The following is a 19545-nucleotide window of genomic DNA, read 5'->3' as shown; positions in this document are numbered from 1 at the left end:
CACCTTCTACTACTTCAAGGGGACCTGCAGGAGAGCTGGAGAGGGACTTTCTACAAGAACATGTCATGAGAGGGCATGGGGGAATGGCTTTAAAGTAAAAGAGGGTATGTTTGGGTAAGAATGAGATATTGAGGAGAATTTTTTCACTGTGTGGATGGTGAGGCAATGGAACAGGTTGCCCAGAGAAGCTGTGGATTCCCCACCACTGGAAGTGTTCCAGACCAGACTTGATGGTACTTTGAGCAACCTGACCTAGTGAAAGGCGTCCCTGCTCATTAAGGTCACTTCCAATGCAAATCCCTCTGTAATGGCAAGAGAAGAAAGGAAGCTGTATATGTCCAAGTAAGGGAGAGGAAGCAAAAATCAGGAAGACAGCAGGAGTACTTAATGAGTATTTTGCAAGAGTATCTGACAAGCAAAGCCATTCAAAATTGATTAGGATTGTGATTAGGATGCTTTTCCGAAGTCCAGTGAGTCAGAAGGATATCTTCCAGGCAATGGATGGAGTAATTCAAGTGCAATCTACAAAACTTGATCAAGGGGATAGCATAAAAGCTGCAGTGAGAAGTGCTAACATTAATTTGGCATGAGTGGCAGTGCTCTTGTTCCTGTGGTGAAGTTACATTTTTAGAATCAGAAAGAGGCCAATGAAATAGTGGGAAGGGGAGGCAGCAGTACAAACCTATAAGCAGTACTAGCTAAAGAGAATATCTTGAATGTTTTCCTTGTGAATGCCTGATTATCAGAACTGGACAGAGTTGGCATTCTGTTTGGGTTTGTTTTTCAGGAACGCAGCCAGAGTAAACCCAAGGAAACAATCTAGAAGAGCACAATGAGTTTTTAGGAAATAGAAGTTTTAATCAGAAGTGTTTACATTTAACAAACAAAGGTAATCCTTATGCTTACAAAATCCAATTCTTGAAGACAAAACTCCTGCTTTCAATTAAATCATAATTATAAGACAAACTATTTGGGTAGTTTGAAGTATCCTGGCATTCATTTGTTCTTCAGATTCAAACAGAACACATGAACAAGATAAAAATCTTCTATTAGAGTGAACTCTCAGCTCGCATGAAGGAAAAAAATAAGAAAAGGGTTTCTTCTGTTGTGCAAAGTGCTGGGCATGGCTGATTAAAAAAAGAAGGGGAAAATGAAATGGCTGCAGAATGGCTACAGGTATCCAGTGGGCCTCCCTGCTTCTTGAATGCTTTCTATAATCCAGTCTTGAAAACTGTGTACTTTGGAAGAGTTAAACGCCTTGTACCAAGGGAAAGTCACAGTTTTTCCATCCACCACAAGATGAAAGAGAACCAACCACAACAGAACACAAAAACAATCACCAAGTAACATCCCCAAATTCAAATTTCTGCATAATACTGTCCATATAAATAATTTTTCTCAAACTCTGTGTTATTCTTTCTACTGATGTGAAGAAGTCTAATTGGAAGGCAAGTTTCTGTTTTATGAAAACCTCTGAGGGAAGACATTTATATTCAAATTCAGAAAGAAAAAAATCCCTGTTGCAAAATGAATAGGTACATCCCTTGACAATCTAACCTGGCAGTTACAAAACTCATCTGGGAGGTGGGAAGTCTATATTCAATCATTTGTTCTCTCTGATTTAAAGAACTGGCAACTTTTACCTCCCACTTAACAGCCCCAAGCCTAAGGCTCACTTTCCCACACCAAATTCCAACTTAGAACCATTTGTTGCTTCCCCTAACTAGCAAGGACTCATCTAAGCAATTCTATCAAATATAATTTGGATTGCATTTTTATAGTAAGCCATCTGCATCTTTTGCTCTGGCAGAGTTATGTAATAAATTATAGACAGGACTATCACTTTCTGTGACATGCAAAAAATTACAGCAAATAGCAGCATATTTTGAAAAAATATTCAGTTTCTGTGAATATTGCAGCAGAAGACAGATAAACATATATTTGGCCTCCATTTCTTCTGGCAATATTAATGAAATTTCAGCTATGGCAGATCCAGTAAAAAAGTAAGAGAAAATTTGTTTTCCTGTATTTCAATTTGGCTTTATCCAGCTCATTCTGGAGGGATGTAGCAAAAAAACTCCTGAATAAATAAGGCAGAAAATGCATGCAGTGAGGTCCCAGGAGCCACCAAGTTAAGCTGAATTTTCTTTAAGAAAATGTATTCACGGCAGTATGCTTCCCGGCCTCAGGCAAGAGCCTTCCAGATTTTTAAATGTTTAACTCCAATGAAAAAGGTGAAGATATTGCATCAAATTTTCCTTTGTGAAATATAAATTGGACAAAAACTTGAAGCCATCTTATTTTTGAACAAACTATACTATGAGAATAGTGTTCATAAATTTTACAAAGAGAAAATAACTTTGACAACTCTTGACTTTGTAATTTTTTGGGGTTTTTTCAGGTGCTTTTACACGTTCTTCCTTTCATATTTATCATACAGTCAATCAATCCTATTTCAGGTGTCTTCTTTTTTTTTCCTACTCTTGTAAGGTATTTAATTTCTCGTGATAATGATATGTCTATTTCTTTTGTCTTCACTGCAGAATCTCTTGGTATTTATTGTTTTAAAAACTTCTGTCCCCTCTTTTCAGAGCATTAACTGGATTTTTCTTCCATGAAGGTTAAAAATATGAACAATAGAGACAGATGCTTACTTTAATGATCCTCTGTTTTCAAGGATCTTATCCATAAATTTTGAACACTGTTTACTAAATTAAAATTGAACTCCAGCTACTAACTTCCAGCTTTTAGCCTTCACCTATTACTGCCACATTTAATCTTCCAGAGCCCATTTGTTTCTAATCATGGTGTCCCTCAATCCTCATTCCAATAACCTTTTATTTAAGATACTTCAAGTCAGTAAACTTCCAGTTTTTCAACTAACACACAATCCAGGACTGCATCCCAGTTCATAGGTGGAATTATGAGCCCCAGCACTAAAACAGCAATACCTAGGTGCACCCCAGCACCTCTCAGCTCGGCACCACCACCCCTCCAGAACTTGGTTTTCTTGGAAAGAGAAAGAAGCTGTGTTTTCTATCACTGATTTCTCAGTATAGACAACATATGGCTCAAAACTGTGAGGCAATCTGCTCAGAGTCTGGCTGCACTCTCAGCTCTAACTCAATACAGCTTTTCACTTGAGGTTTCTATGCATACAGTTCCTTGGGGACAGCACTGAAAGGCAGCCCCAGTTCATCTCACATCCAGCCAATGCAAGCCTGGTCCGATCAGCTTGAATAGACTTCCATTTGTACAAAGAAAAAGGAAAAAAAATTGCATTTTTCTTTGCCCATCCATATGTGGCTCATCAAAATCCAGTCTCCCACCTGCAATTCTTCAAGCTATGTATGTAGAAGGAAACATGAAACAGAAGGATTTCTTTCCCTTGGATAAATTAAATCAATTCCCCTGTCAAGCACTAGTGCTAAGGCACTGCCATCTAGTGTGGAAAATCAATATAACAAAGAAGGAGGAAAAACAGAAAGGAAAAATAATACGAAGAGCATCTACAAAAAGGCAGATGAAATTCTATTGACTTCCATCAATTTTGAATACCCACTCATGGTATTCATGACATTCATCATTCCACTCTATGGTAAAGCACAGAAGCCGTCCCCTTTAAGGAAAATCCCTGACCTGACAGGCTGCAATGGATTCCATTAGATGGTACTGCATCATGTCAGACAAACTCAGCAGAGCCCTGGGTCACAGCAGCCTCATTTGGTGTAACTCTGTGAAACTAAAATTCTACAGTATTTAATGGTAGGAATCTCTTGGTAGAAAATAGCTTTTTCTTAACTGCCACACATTTTACTGCAAATTTACAGTTTCAAGACTGGATTCTCTAAATCATGTTATATGGAAAGCATTGCAACATAGCAATCTGCAAGACCAGAAAATCAGAAATTTTTGGATTTTGCCTCTTTGTGTACTAGCTGAAGATTTTCTCTTGTCTTCCAAACATTCCTTTCCATGCAGCCGCAGTTTCCTTTGTTTTATGTCCTGTGAAATTACCTACAATTGTTCAATGATCATGCAAAGGATTTGACCTGTTTCGCTTGGACCAGCTTTGAACAGATGAAGTTAAGTACACATGACACGAACCAATGGAGCATAGATTGGATAAATTTACAAAAGTTGCAGAGCCCTCATAAAGACCAATGATTATAAACACCTTTATATTATTTAGTATTTCTACAACTTGTTGTAATCTCTATATTATTGTCGTTATGATCAAGAATGTTAAACACTTGATTAACACTGTTGCCGAATTCTTTCCAGAACTGTAGCAAGAGAGTTTTATGTATTGCTGGTACAGATATTCTGTATCATCCTGAACAAAACCCTCTCTAGAATACAAGCTACATCAATGACTGAAAGTTCACGCAGCACAAGCCAAAGGGTTTTGAATACCGTGTCACTTGAGTTTTGATTTATATTTAATGTGGACACAGACGGACAGACTAGCTGACACCATCAAGACATCCAGATGTTCTCTAAGTGGATGCAAGTGAGCTCCTAACAAGGGTATCTGCACCAATCTGCCCAATCCCTCCATCACAATAAACAATGATGGAAATACACTATACCTTAACAACATATGCCCCACCTAAAAGAAACTTTTGAGAAAAAAACATATTAGTAGGCATAACTGACACAATTTCATTGATATTGAGTGTTTTGACAACCTACAACTGACACAAGAACTTAAGATCTTTTTATTATGCTGCTTCTCTATGATCATGTATCTATATTTAACTATTAGGTGTCAGTCAAAGCAAACAATATTTCTGTTTTAGCTTGTTGTCATAAAGGAATTTTTAACAGCACAAAGAACCTTCAGCTACATCGCTTCAGCAATCTTTTCAGTAATGTGGGAAAAACAAGAGGAATATCCAACATTTTTTTATATATAATCCTAGTAACCAGTGCCTCATGTTCTATTCTTTCATTAAAATTTCAAGAAGGAAAAAATGTAAACTGTTGAAATATCCTAATAATTAACTACCTTCTATTTACACTATGCATCCATTCCACAGGGTATTGCTAACAACTCCATATTGTTCATATTTCCTTTACTATTATTTTTTAATAGTAAAAAAGGCTACCGAAAAAATCCTCTTCAGCATTTTTGCAGTTGCTACATAAATTGATTCAAGCTATGCTAGGGGAAAAATATAGAAGCCGAAAATCAGCAGCAAAAAAAATGCCACAATAAAGGAACTCAAGACTGATTAAAACCATCAAAATGGAGAGAAACCCAAAGAAATCCAAGGCAGTCTGTCACCTTTATGAGAAATAGCACCAGAATCTCTCTAAAGAATGACAATAAAAATTATTTTAAACAGTGGTGATTTTCTAAATTTGTGACAGTTCTTTCTTCAAGCAACATGTGATCAACAACAACAGTGCTATCCAATAGGTAGTTTGATTACTTTTTCAGATACTTTCTTAACTGTAGCATATTTAAAATTCTATGGCTTTGAATTTGGGCCAGAAAGTCCTACAAGAAACTTTATCCTGAAGCAATTGTTTCCCTCTTAATAGGACACACTGATGTAAGTAAAAAGACAGCATAAAGCTAAAGCTTTGAAGTTTATGACTTTGAGATTAATCAGAATTTATAGCTTTCTAGCATCTACTTAATTTACCTGCAGCAGTTCACCTCCCCTTTTCTGAGAAGTGTTTTCAAATAGCCAATGTCAATGTAAATCACATCAGAGAAGAGAACCACAAGATAACTTAGGAGCAGTCCAACCTCCTGCTCAAAACCCTGGTCAGTTATGAGGCTGGATCAGGTTAGCAGGGCTCGATCCAGAAGAGTCCTGAAAGCCTCAAAGGACACACAACACACACAGCATCACTGCACAGACTGTTCCAACACCTCCTTAATGGAGGAAATGTTCTGCCTTTCATCAAGGAACTTTTAAGTCCATTAGGAAGCTTGAAGGCTGAGTTTTATGTGCCTACCACATGTAACATTTAACACTCTTAATTTCCTGATCCACAGCCTACAACCATATACCTTTTCGAATTGAAATTATGGTAACATGCTCAGGACCAGCAGTAATTGTCTAGTAATTTGCAATAATCATGCTACATGACTGCTTGATAATAAATAGCTTTTACTAGCATTGCTTTCACTGTTACAAACTGACCCAATTGAGCAAATTAATGAATGAGAGCTAACCACTGCTAGAAAGCAAAGTGAATTTTGATAAAATGTCAATTTTTGGATTGCAAAACCTACGCTACAACCACGGGATAAGGAAGGAAAGAAATAAGTGTGTTTTATTGCCAGTCACGGAGGTGATAAGAAAAACTAAATTTTCCAAACCAGCAGTCTAAATTCAAATTTTTCTATCCCTGCTGCTTGCCTGGTACTCAAAGTGCAGATGGAAATTTTCACTGAACTAGACTGGATTTTCTGAAAATACATTCAAGATTGAAAGCATTGATTTGGAGGTCAATTTTAGTTTCATATTATTCTCAAATGGGATTCATTACATGGTTCATTAAAAAGGGTAACTATTTTTGCTAGTAATCTCACTATGATGACCGAGGATAATCCTGATTTCAAAATCATGTATTAAAATATTTAAAAAACACAAAGAATGTCTTCTCAGTGTTCAGAATATTTTTCTGTGTTCAGAAAATGCAGCCAAGCAACCACTCCAAGCTCCTTTGTACCTTTATGCATCATGGTGACAGTACAAAAAGTCTTGCGTACATAATTAATATTAATTATAAATGAAAAAAAATTGCCATAGTCTAAAAAGCAAATAATTTTTTTCCCATTTTTTAAATTTCTCCCCTTTTTTTGCGCTATAACAACTTTTTTAATTGTGGAATAGCCCACCCTCACTCAGTGCTCTGGTACTGAAGCACACCTGTGACCATGGTGCCTGGCCAGGGTCATTGGAGGATGCAGCTCCTGACTTATTTTCTGGTATTCACAGAGGGCAGACATGGAAAATATATATAAATAATAGAAATATATATATATATACCCATGGGACACCCCCAGGGCTATACTAGCCCTGACAGACCCACTGGGTTTCCCCACCTTGCCAGGTGCACCCAAAAGCACCATGAGCCCATGTACGCTTTTGGCAAGGGGGACCAATGCTCACCCTGCTCCTAAGTCCATGTCACACCCCTCAAACCAGAAAAGCAAAGCCATCTTCTGAAGACATGGACTTGCACAGGCCATGCAGTTTTTATTCATGGCATCCCTAGAAATGGGATTTAGGAAGGAAGCACTGCCAGGAGACAGTAGCTGGGGAACTGATTAGACAGAGAGCATTTAACCTAATCTCCTCTGCCACCAGCACATTCTGCTTCCTGTAATTAAATGTGATCACAGATGCAATTATTTAGGGGCATAATTCCACAAGTTTGGACACCAAACTACTTCAGCTACAGGTGGAAAAAATAAATGCTGAAAGCTGAGGAATAAAAATATGAATGTTGTTATGACTGGAGGCTGAACTACTAGACAGCTAAAAGTCACATGAAGATATAAACTTAGCAGATTATGAGGTAAAACTTCAAAAATTCCAATAATCTTTAAGTATCTAAATAACAAACAATTCTGAAAAGTTTTTCCCTTCTATCCTAAAGAATTACAGGGTTATTTTGAAGCCAAAGGATGACCTTGTCTGCTACTCCATATTTTTAAGGGGAACAAATCACACAGACTGTGTCTTCCTCTGTCTATAAGATTTAGAGAGGTTATATTCACTTCCTGTATTCCCAGAATAGAGAATATTCTGGGAAACCAACTGACAGTGTGAAGATGAGAAATTTATATTTGCAATCTATGACAAAATTAATATAGGTAAACAAGCACAGCTTTCTGAGAGACTGGTTACAGAAAATTGAAATCTATGAGTCCTGGGAAAGTAGAGATTCCAAGCAGGATTGTTAATTACAGTGGTCTTAGCTCCATTCCCTAAAGTTTTGTTTTGCTCTGTAAATATGATAAGGTTTAACTACACATAGTTCTTCTCCAAAGAAGGGGTAAGTCAATGGTAAGTCAAGCAGAAAGGCAGGTGAAGGATTTGATGCCAGAATTTTGAAATTAAAAGAGGACAGAGACAACCTTGCTTGCAAAACAGTCCCATTCTATCTTGCATCATAAATAGCCAAATTATTTTGTTCTTTCTTTTTCTTCCCCTGAATTCCATGTAGATTCAGCAGTATTGATCAGCATCTGTATAAAGCTGTATAATGGTATTTTTAGAAGGACAGAATGAGTGATATTTATATTACCATACACTGGAAAGAGGCAAAAATAGATGGAAAGGCAAGAGTAGCCATGCCTCTGCTTTGTTTCAGAGCTGCTCAAAAGCCACAGTAGGCATTAACAACAGAAATAGTAACAGCTGTCTGAAAAGAACAATATTGGCGAGTGACTGCCTATAAAAGGGTGACTGTGAGAAGAAAGGGAAAGAAAATGTGTTTGCTAAGAAAAGCTAGCAAAAAGTATTGTTTAGTTTTAATCTTTCTCCACTGTATTATCTACACATTACACTAATTAAATTGTTGGCACTCAATTTTACCGATTTATTTTATCTGCCTTCTAGCCCTTCTGTAGTTGATTTTCATATTATTTTGTATTCATGAGTTTCAATGAGAATGGAAAAGCTAGGATTAAGAACCAGTGTCAGAGAATAGTTCTGTATACACAAACTGGACATTTGTCATTACTCTCATAGTTTTGCAGGTATGGTGGTTTTAATGATGATTTGAGTAACAAAAGAGGGGGAATCTCATTTAATTTAACTGTTAGTAAGAGGTTATGAAATTAACCCTTTTGCAGAAAAAAATATTTATATAATCATGAATATATGCAATACTGGGTCTTTTTGCTCCTCCTATCATTAAATAAAGAGTTCCACAGATCCCTGTGACATATAAAATATTCATTAATACAAAGCTTTTGGAAAGATAGTACACTTCCAATAACTTCTGTGGAATACAGTGACATAGCTGTAATCCTTGAAAGAACCTCTGAACATCTACATTCAATAAAATATAGAAGAATTTCACCACTAACTTGAGTTGCAGGAGAATGTTTACAACAGAATGTGACAAGAGTCCCTGAGCACTAGTACTTCTCTCTTTGGGAATATTTGTTAATACTACCAAAGGGTAAAACTCAGCAGGCATGAAAGACAAAAGATACAAATGCATCTGAAGGTTATTGTTGTTCACTTATGCAAAAAATAAAATACACTGACTTATTTTCCAAATACTATCTTTCTGCTAATGCAAAGAGAACACCTCTATAATTATTAAATACAACTAAACATATGCTAGGCAAAGACTCGGAATCTTTCCTTTTATTTATAAAAGTCAATGATGATGTTGGTTTTTCCCCTCAGTTTCCCAGCCCACACTTCCTACCCACAAAGAGGTGTGCAGAATACCTATTTCAGTGCACTGGGTGCCATGAGCACTTGTAACTGAGTTGTTGTCTCTGCATTGAGTTATTCACAGTATTTTTTTTAAAGTGTTGTACCATTCCCTTCAAAAGGAAGTATGATTTTTTATTCCATAAGCTACTCTAGTTTTCCTTTTTTGCCAGGTGCATGTGCCTGGGACAGAACCGGGTCAGGTAGGGGGTAGGTGACCGGGGCAGTACAGCCCAGCCCAGGGGCGGTGGCAGTCCCCAGAGGCTGCAGCCCCTGTCTCTGCACCTCCTGCTCAGAGCCTCTGCCACAGGGCTCAGGTGTGCTAGGAACAATGAAAAAGGGCACTACTACATTTTGACCCAGCTGCTCTCAGCTGCAAGGTATTGATGAAGGAATCATTGCACCAGCTGTAACTCAGAGCAGGGCTCACACTGCTTAAGCCAGGCAGACCCCACAGCACAAGGAATGGGCAAACACACTGCTCCAGATCCCTGAAGGCACAGCTCCTCTTCTGAGCAACCTTGGGAGAGACAGCATACAAGCAACCTCACAAAGAAATAGTATTTGCATAAAAGTTTTTAAAGGCTTGAATTCATCTTGTTGCTAGAATCATGAAGCTCATTAACACCACTGTGATTTTTGCTGGTGAAGACCCCAAAATATTTAGAGCTGTGATGATACAAATGGAGTTGCACCTTGCAGCAAGATGTACCCTTTAGTTTGTCTTCTGAAGCTACATTGTCAAAATGCAACAAACATGGTAAGTTTAGCTACCACAATCTTATAAAATGCAACCAAAATGGAATGGCATCAGTTTTTAAAATTGCCATAAAAATTACAAATCATCACTGCCTAACTCCTGACAGGATTTTGTGTATTAGAAACAGTTAGAAAACCAAATTACCACTCGTGTAGTTTGAATTTCACCTTTATGTGAGGGACTAGCACAAGGCTATGTGTTGCTTCAGTCCCAGTGAAGTTGCAATTTTGAATGGAACTTGATTATTCTCAGTTTCACACACTGTTGGTCCTTATATACATGATTAGTTCTATTTAGGTCAAAGAAAAAAAAACAAAAAGGAATTAATTATCTTAATATTCTTGAATTTATGAGGTAAAAGCTAAATGTGCAATTACTAGCTTAAAAATAAAAAAAAAACTTTAAAAATACAAAGCATTTAAATGGAAGTACTTAAATTCTGCTGAGAATCATATTTTACACATAGGACTTTTTTCTCCTAACATTTATTCAATACATGAATTTTAAGTAGAGTATAAATTACTTCTTCTGAAAAAGAACATGCAGTTTGATCAAGCTGGAGTGAACAACCTCCACAGGAAATCCATCATGAAGCATTTGATTTGCTAAAGCAAAATGGAATTTGCCTAGTAATTTTTTTAAGGATTTTCCATTGGACTTCCAGTGGCTTGGTTTATAGAAGAACTATGATTTGAGTGGCATTAGTACTCCACATGCTTTAGGAAAAAAAAAAACACGTCTTGTAAGGAGAAGTGAAACAAAATCACTCTTGGATATAAAAACAACATCAGTTTGTTAGTTTAGGATCTCAGCTGGTATAGTGCCTCCAACTTTTTTCAATCATAGTCAAATAACCACCAAAAAAAAGAGCTGTCTGTAGCGTGAAAAAGCCCTGCAAACACAACCATGGCCAGCTTAACTCTGTAACAGACTTCTTAACATGACTCTAGCAGTAATGTACTCCAAAACTGGAGAAAGAAAATCTTCAGAAAAATCTGGGAGCAGAAACAGAGCAGGGCTGCACCATTCACCTCTCCTGCAGTGTGTGACACCCAGGACCTGCTGAGACAATGCAGGACAATGCTGAGCTGGCTGCAAGCTCCACTAAGCACCACACCAGTCTGGAGCTGCTCAGGACCCCAGCAGGGTGAGATGGATGCACACCACCCTGTGCACTTTGCTTCTTGACCCATCTGGGTATTCTGAGCTCATCCTTACACTGAGCAATGAATTCTGCAATTACTTCTGGCCAGAACACAAGCAATTGCTTCTGGCTGCTTTGTCCAGGCCATGCCGGTGTTCAGCTGGGCCAAGAAAAGGACCCTTCCTGATACTCTTCCCTCCTCACATCCACAGGATCTTACTTTTGACCTCTGAGAGAGCTGCCTGAGCAGCTTTTAATTTCTGGACATCAGTGTGTGGACCTATGGCAAGAAAAGGGATAATGTGACAATCAATGAACAACCTCGCAGTGCAAAACTCAGTGAATTTTTGTTTCCACACAAATTGTCACCACAGTGTAACAAATGTGGTATTTGCAGCAAAGGAGAAGGCCAGCCATAGTGAAATACCAGCCATATCATACTGAGAAGGCAAACATTGCAAAATATATTTTATTAGCAGTAATGTTTTAATTTTAAATCATCTGCCTGGAATAATATTAAAAGAAAGCTTTTGTATGCATTATTTCTGTGCTTGAACAGCAGATAACTAGAATTTCGTGTTGACTCTAAAGAAAAAATAAAATATTATTTGCTCATCTTACTGTGAAAAAATAAACATTTCCCAGCAACTACTGTCATAAATCCTTGAAAATCTATGAAATGATCTGACACCAAGAAGTGGTTCTCCTGCAAAATATTACAGATCCAGCAAAGTCAGCTTTTCTAACATTGTCACCTTTTCCCCCAAGTAATCCACAAGAAACACCAGTCTGGGATAATATCACAACCAGTGTGTTTCCATTTCCTGACATCAGAAATAACAGCTGCTTCCATCAGATCTTGCTTATTCTTTGTCTAGCATTGATCTTGGTATATAATATCCAAGATAGTTGATTTTCTTAGTTAATCTCTAATACCACACAACATTTTCAACACTCAGCTCTAAATATTTAAAAGGCTCCACAATACTTAAACTGTGATTTTACTGTAGTAAGGTCAGAAACTGGAGACAATGGATAAAATGTGATCACAAATCAGTGTATTGAGTTATGCATATTTTAAAGGAAGTGTAAAAAAAAATCAAGAGGTTCCTGGCATAGTTTTTCACTGCAGCAATGTCTTTATATCAGCTGTAGAGGTATGCAGGTTATTTTAACTTTTTATTAGAAAGTCAAATCTGTTCAAAGTTCTTTTAAATCTCATATTTTAAAACAATTCTGAGATAAAATCTATTGGTTGAAATGATGACTAACATCACAATACCAGTTTCAGTAGACTAGATTATCACACATTATATCAAGTGGCAGCATAAGAGTAATATTCTTATATTATTAATTATGACTGCACACTTTGATTCATCCCTTTACATTCAGGAACATATATTTTGGAAGAATGACAAGATAAGAAGCACTCTATTATTTACTTAATTTTAAGCTGTATTAAGAGTTGAACTGAAATTATAAAACAGAACATCCTAAAGTTCTGCACCAGTTTTCCAAAGTCAAAGGACTGGCTACAAAATCTCCCTTTAAAGGGCTTTGCTCAATAGTCCGGTCAAAAACTACATTCTAGTTCTTGAAACTGTTAGAAATCTGAAGCTTTTTTACACTGTGCTTGTGATAATGATTTAATCCTTCACATCACCTCACTAAAAATCTGTACTCTAATCTTTGATGCTCTGGTTGAGGTTCAAAGTAAATTGTCCCAGTTTATCTCCGTGTGTCACAGAGATGTAACTTCCTTGGTCTCCTTTTTCTCCTCAATGTCTTACATATAATTATTCCAGATTTTAAAAACTCCACCAAAGGTGCAGTGATGGGTGGAGAAGAGCTTGACACAGTCACAGTAACCATTTGCAGGATGGCTCTCACATCACTCTGCCCTCGGAAGAACAGTTTAGGGTTATGTGCCAACCCACCAACCCTCATTACCCCAGTGGGATGCAGAACTGCATTTGGCACTTACAACACCTCAAGGTATTTTACATGCAATGACACAATCAGTGTTGGTTAGGTTTCATTGTTGGGTGGGGGTTTTTTTTGGGGGGTGGGGTGCTGCTATCATTTTGTTTGAGTTTGGGTTGTTTTTTTTTTTTAAATACCATACTGCCTCCTAAAAATTCATTTCTTCCAACTGCTTATTCCCCGTCTGATTACAAAATTATTATCACTTGTTTATGACAATTTCCACAGCATCCTGCGTAATCTCAAAGTGCTGTGACTTCAAGTGGAAAATAAGCACCACAAATCCATGCTAATGTCACCTGTTATAAAACAAAAACAAGAGAAAAGGAAAACAGGAACTGTCATATATAAAACAGGAGTGTCAACATAGAAAGCATGTCAAAATTTTCAGGAAATATTACTGTATTTTTCTTACAATAAAGATGTCAGTTCAGCATAGTAAGCTTTCAGCTGAGCACAATACTCTCAACACCCCTAAGTCACATTGCATAGCAGATGTTAAAAGCAAAATCCATTAGGACTAATTAGATTCTGCAGAAGAAAAAAAAAACTAGTAATAGCATGCACAGGCAATCTTGCATTACACAACAGTACTGAGAGATGACATGAACCACAAAAAAATCCCCTCCAAAACTTTAAACATGTAAATGTCACCCTTTTCTCACAAAGATGTGAGCTAACAGGAGATGTTACAGTGCTTGCAGCCACAGGAAGGAGAAAGGTCTCCCGTCTCCAGTAAGAGGCAACTTTTGTGATGGCCATGACCTACTGCACATCAACAGGTAATTAATTAATCTGTCATCCTCTATGGCAGTGTGAAACTAAGCAGCAGAAGAGTTTGAGCATCCTTCCCAAACTGCTTATGCATCTCATGTTACCTGACCCAAGTCATCCCCATGTGTAATAAGGTGAGAGTGTTAATAGCATGGAGCCAAAAAAACCCAGTTTGTGGTATTCTCTGATGGAGCCTTTCACTACCATATAGAAGTTTACTCCTTTAGCTGACCATTAAGAGACAGAGACAGGATTTGTAATGGACACGTGGAACAGATCTATGAGCACTTTCCAGAACTGAGCCACCAGTGCAAGGTAAAATTCTGGCCATGTACTAACTGTGTAGACAAATGAATCTGTCATTGCATACATGATAGCTCAAACACCACTAGGGGCAAAGAACTTAATTTTTCTTTTTATAGGATTTATACATACTAAGAAGGAAATCTGGTTTTGTATTTGTCATGACACATTGCCAAAGGCTGAAGCGTTATTTCCTGGTAAGCAGTGTCAAACAACCTCTGGCTCCTCAATCAGAATTAGTCTGCATCTATCCCTAGATATTAAGCAGTTCATAAATGCGTTTAATGCATATGCAGTATCCCAAGTGAATTTGATCTTCCAGAATGTTTAAGAATATAAAGCAATTTCCTTTTTTTTAGAAAAGTGATAAATGATCATTTCAACTACCAAAGTTTGAAAGATCCTAGAAACAGACCTGAAATATGCTTCATAAGCCACAGATTAAACCTTTGTCTTTTGTTAGTAGCTCTTGGGTAGAAACTCATTCAGCTACTTATGGCCTCAGAAAACAAGCATGAATGAATATATCCTCATGTATGTTTTCAATCACTTTACTATCTACCATTACTAGGAAACAGAATTGTCCACAGTCCTCAGGAGAAATGGTGAAAAATAAGTTTACATGACTGCTATGGACTTACAGACCAACAAATAATACAGTTGCTGTTGGTTGCAGCTGCTCATGCTGTGAATAACAAATGTAAATGCAGGTACAGCCTTTTCCAGTGGGATATAAAACTGGGTTTCTTTTTTGCTAGCACAAAATTAAGGCTCGGGCACTGTCCAAAACTGGAATAGGCTCCCTAAAGTCTTTCGTCTTGATATTTTGTTGCCTGTAAAACACAACCCAGGGCTGGACATGAGAGCTCTTGAAATCAGCAACTTCCCACCTAAAACTGCTTCCTCTTCAGGGCTCATGGGGACATTTAGCAAAGAATGAATTGAAAAGCAACTGCTCTTCTTCTTGTGTGTTAAGCTCTGCTCATGAGCAAGGAAGGAACGTGGCCCTGGCTAAGGCTGTTGGAGAGCTCTTAGCTCTGATCCCTCTTGTCACTCCTGGTGCAGAGCACAAGGCTTCCAAGGCTCACTCTCCCTTTGCTGGATTCTTGTGCAGCAGCACACACACAATCCATTCAGGGCAAGGCAGCAGCACACACACAATCCATTCAGGGCATATTAGAATTATTATTATAATAAAGTGTTGTTTTATCAACTGTCTCCATAAATTGGACATCTAGTAAGACCAAAAAAAAAAGACAAGAAAAAAATGAAAGCATTTACTTCAGGCACTGTTTCACACGTTTCTCTTCCCATTTTGGTGATTTTCTTTGGTGTTGTTTCCATCTTGCTATATTTCAGAGAAATGTATCTGATCATAAAACAATGTATAAGTCATTATACAAAAAAGATTCTAAATGCATAACAAGCAACCAAAATAAAAATATGCCCAACACCTTTTCAGCCTATTTTTACCTTAGTGATATTTTTGCATTCATTAGCAAAACAAAACAAAACTCCCACCTGAAAAATTGAGCAAACCCATAAATTTTCAGTTAACTGTACAAATTTAAGTAATTAACTATTTTACTTTTCACATCAGCAGCTTGAAGACTCAAAACCAAAACAAAAATCATGACATACAACATTCAGTTCATCCCTGGCATTATTCCAAATAAATCAGTGGTATTACACTGGGGATTAATTTGGAACACTGATGTGAATTAGAGGACTGTTCTATACAGCAGCCTCATCGTAACATACACACACAAAAAAATAACCAAAACATTATGAGCATCACAAATGCTCATGAAAAAAATTATGCACCTACAAATCTACTTATAAGCAAACAGTACATAGTATTTCAAGGAAATTTTATTATTTAGAAAATAATTATGTCAAATTTTCTGAGAAAGAAGGTTTAATAATAATGTAAAATACTTGATAGAATTCCACCCAGGAGAATATGAAGCTCTTCTAGAGCTCAGTTTTCACATATCCCATTGAAATATGACCAGTGATAGGTTATGCAAGTAATCTTCAAAAACTGTTTTAATCCAGTTTCAAAGATTGATCTGAGTACTCAAGCCGGCTCAGCAAATGGAAGTCACCACCTATACAACATAGAGCTATATAAACTCATGAATTTCTCCTCCCAGTAGAAAACCATTCACATTTCCCTCCTCTGTTAATAAGTCCAGTTTTGTAGGGCAAACAAGTTGCTGCTGTTCAGCTGCCTAGCCAGTGAAGTTAGTCAGAGGCTGCATCTCGCACCTCACCAGAGGCAGGCAGGTGCTCTGCCAATCCGTCCCTCCTTCGCTCAGGGAGCGTGAGACCACACAGAGGCAACAGAAGGGAGAAGTGAATGCAGAACACATCTCTCTTCTGCCGGCTCGCTCGACTCTCAAACACATCTGCAATGTTTAAGGCTGCCTCTGCCTTTCCAAGACAAATCTCTGCCAGGGGATGGTGTTCTCGATCCAGCTGCAGTTTCATGACCCGAACCCGCTGCTCGGCCAGTGCCCTACATAACACTACACACTTTGCCAGATTGCAATTCATTCGTCATCGCTCGGTTTTCCTATCTGCGAGTGACCCGAAACCTCTAAGGCTACCCACAGCCAACCAGCGAAGTTGCTTACGAGCTGTGTAATGGCTATGGAGTGGTTAATTTCTCTTTTCCAATTTTCGTCCACCTTGGAGCCAGACTCTTTCTCGCTCCTTGGGAAGTTGGCTGTGCCCTCGCTGCCCCTTCCCTCACGGGGACCGTGCCGAGGCGCAGTGCGCTCACTTGAAGCAAACGCAGCGATAAAATATTAAAGCCCTTCCTTGCTCGGGGATCTCTGCGTAGCCTCGCTGGCGGCAGCACCGCAACCGCGCCCGCCCTGATGGGCAGGGACACCCCCACACCCCCCCCGAGGTCACAGCCCCCCGACCCGTGACCGGGGACCCTTCCCCCGGGACACCCCGACACGCGGGGGCTGCCCCTCGGCACTGAGAGGCGGGATCAGCCCAGGCTGCCCCACGGAGTGTGCAAACGCTCCCACGCCGCGCTCCGGACGGGGCAATTTAGGCAGTCCTGTCCCGCCCCCCACCGCTCACAAAATGAAATTTGAACTATGGCGGTGACAGAGCGCAGTGAGGGGAGACGGGGCAGCCCCCATTTCTCTCCAGCTAGCATGTTGCTTTGGGACAGCGAGTGCTCTGGGGGTGCAGCTGAACTTAAGGAGCACCCGCCGGGGACGAGGGGCACGGCACCGGGGCGCGGGCAACACTTACTGAAGAAGATGTACTCTGTGTAGCTGCTCCAGATCTTGTCGTCCCTGTACTGGTTGATGAAGGCGGCGGTGCCCGTGGAGTTGCAAGCCACCATGTGGAAGCCCGCCTCGGAAAGCCGGTCAAAGGCTTGCTCCAGGTAGGTGAATTTGAGGTAGAAGCGGGAGGTGTACTTCTCGGGGGGCCGGTCGGGGTCACGGCTCTCGTTGAGGGTCTCTCCGAAGACCTCCTTGGCCAGGGCGATCCGACCGCACACCATGATGCGGGCGACGCGGCGGAACTTGGCGTCCGCCTGGTTGTCCCGCACCGTGGTGTAGGAGCCGCGGTAGCCCACGGTGAGGAAGCCCGAGCGCTTGTCCAGCGCCGCCCGCTGAAGCCGGTCGCTGCTGCCCTGCGAGTTGCTATCCTCCAGGTCGCTCTGGCAGCCCTCGTCGTTGAGAGAGCTCTGCTTGGTGACCTTGGGCGACAGCAGCTTCACCAGGTCGCCCAGCTGGAAGTACTCGGCCTCCCGCAGGAGCCGCTCCTTCTCGGGGAAGTGCTCGGGCAGCGCCAGCTGCTTGTCCCGCAGGTAATCCAGCACGTACCTGAAGAGGAAGCCGTCGCGGTCGATGAAGAAGCGAGCCCGGCTGTCCCTGGGCAGCTGGCGGGCCGCCGCGGGGCCGCCCCGGCACGGGGAGAACATGGTGGCCAGCGTGCTGTCCGGGACGCTGAGCAGCGTGGAGTGCCTCGTCACGTACACCTGGCCCCCCACGTTCAGCTCCACCACCTCGGGGAACGGCGAGCCCGACGGCCCCGACACCATGTCGCTGATGGGCAGGATGCTGCCGCCCGCCTCCTTCAAAGCCATGGCTGCGAGCGGGCGGCCGCGAAGGAGGGTCTCCCTCCTAAAAAAGCCGGCCTCCCTCCACCCCTCCTTCCCTCCTCTCCCCTCCCCTCCACCCACCCACACCTCCCTTCCTCCTCCTCCTCCTCCTCCTCCTCCTTCTCCTCCTTCCCCCGCCGCCCGGCGCGCCCGGAAGCGCCTGGACGGAGCCGCTGCTCCGGCGCGGCCGCGGGGCAGGACCCGGCCCGGGCGGTGGGACAGCCTGGGCTGGGCTCTGGCACGGCCCGGCACGGCACGGCCCGGCACGGCCCGGCGCTGGCTGCTCCGGCCGGCGGGGCACGGGGCCCGCAGCCGCGCTGGGCTCGGCGCCGAGCGGCCCCGGAGCCGGCTGCCACTTTGCCAAGCGCTGCCGCGCCTCCGGGCTCGGCCCAGGGAACTGCCAAGCCCATACCGGGCTCCTCCCCTCGCTTCGGCTGGCTGTCTTCGGTTTGAAATTAATTCTTTTCCCCCCCTTGAAAATCTCCCAGCCTCCCCCAAATGCCTCTGCCTGTCTTACATTGTCGCTCCGGTCGGCACTTGCAGTGCTAGAATGATGGTCGTCCTTCCAAGAGTAGCATCCAGCAGGATGCATATGACAGCGTTTTTGCCCATCTTTCCTCTATCAGCATGCCTTTAATATGAGCGAAGAGGGCATTTAATAGAGGGCACAAAGGAAACCAGCGTTCTCCTGTGCTCGTGGCACAAATCTAATGGGTCCTGATGGGACACAAATGCCGTTTTTGATGTTGTGAGGATTCACTATGGCAAGGCACACTGGCTCTTGATTTTCAGAGATTCTAAACATGCTCTCTAGATGATGATGGAATTGGGGTGATTCAGAGCAGAAAAAAGTCAGCTGCCTTTAGGATCCAGATGACAGACACTGATTAGGAACACAGTAGTGTCTGGATTCTTGGCTGTGAAGCACCTAAATTTCTACTGTATTTAAGCAGGATAAAGTTTTAAATTTTTATCTGTTTCTAGTGATAGCCACAGCTCACCTGCATCCAGATTTCTGATGCAT

At 40.9% G+C, this 19545-nt stretch overlaps 1 protein-coding gene across 1 annotated transcript in view; it reads right to left on the bottom strand.

Moving 5' to 3' along the window:
• The window catches only part of KCTD8 (potassium channel tetramerization domain containing 8), a 90159-nt gene extending 71653 nt beyond the window's left edge, over window positions 1-18506 (bottom strand). The window contains exon 1 of the mRNA XM_058804034.1: window positions 17663-18506. Coding sequence (XP_058660017.1) covers window positions 17663-18506 — 844 coding nt within the window. The remainder of the gene's footprint in view (window positions 1-17662) is intronic.
• Between the last annotated feature and the right edge of the window lie 1039 nt (window positions 18507-19545).

Source organism: Ammospiza caudacuta, chromosome 4 (genome assembly GCF_027887145.1).
Source record: "Ammospiza caudacuta isolate bAmmCau1 chromosome 4, bAmmCau1.pri, whole genome shotgun sequence".
Classification (NCBI taxonomy): Eukaryota; Metazoa; Chordata; class Aves; order Passeriformes; family Passerellidae; genus Ammospiza; species Ammospiza caudacuta.
Note: the sequence above shows the minus strand (reverse complement) of the source record. Positions and strands in the feature narration are given on the sequence as shown.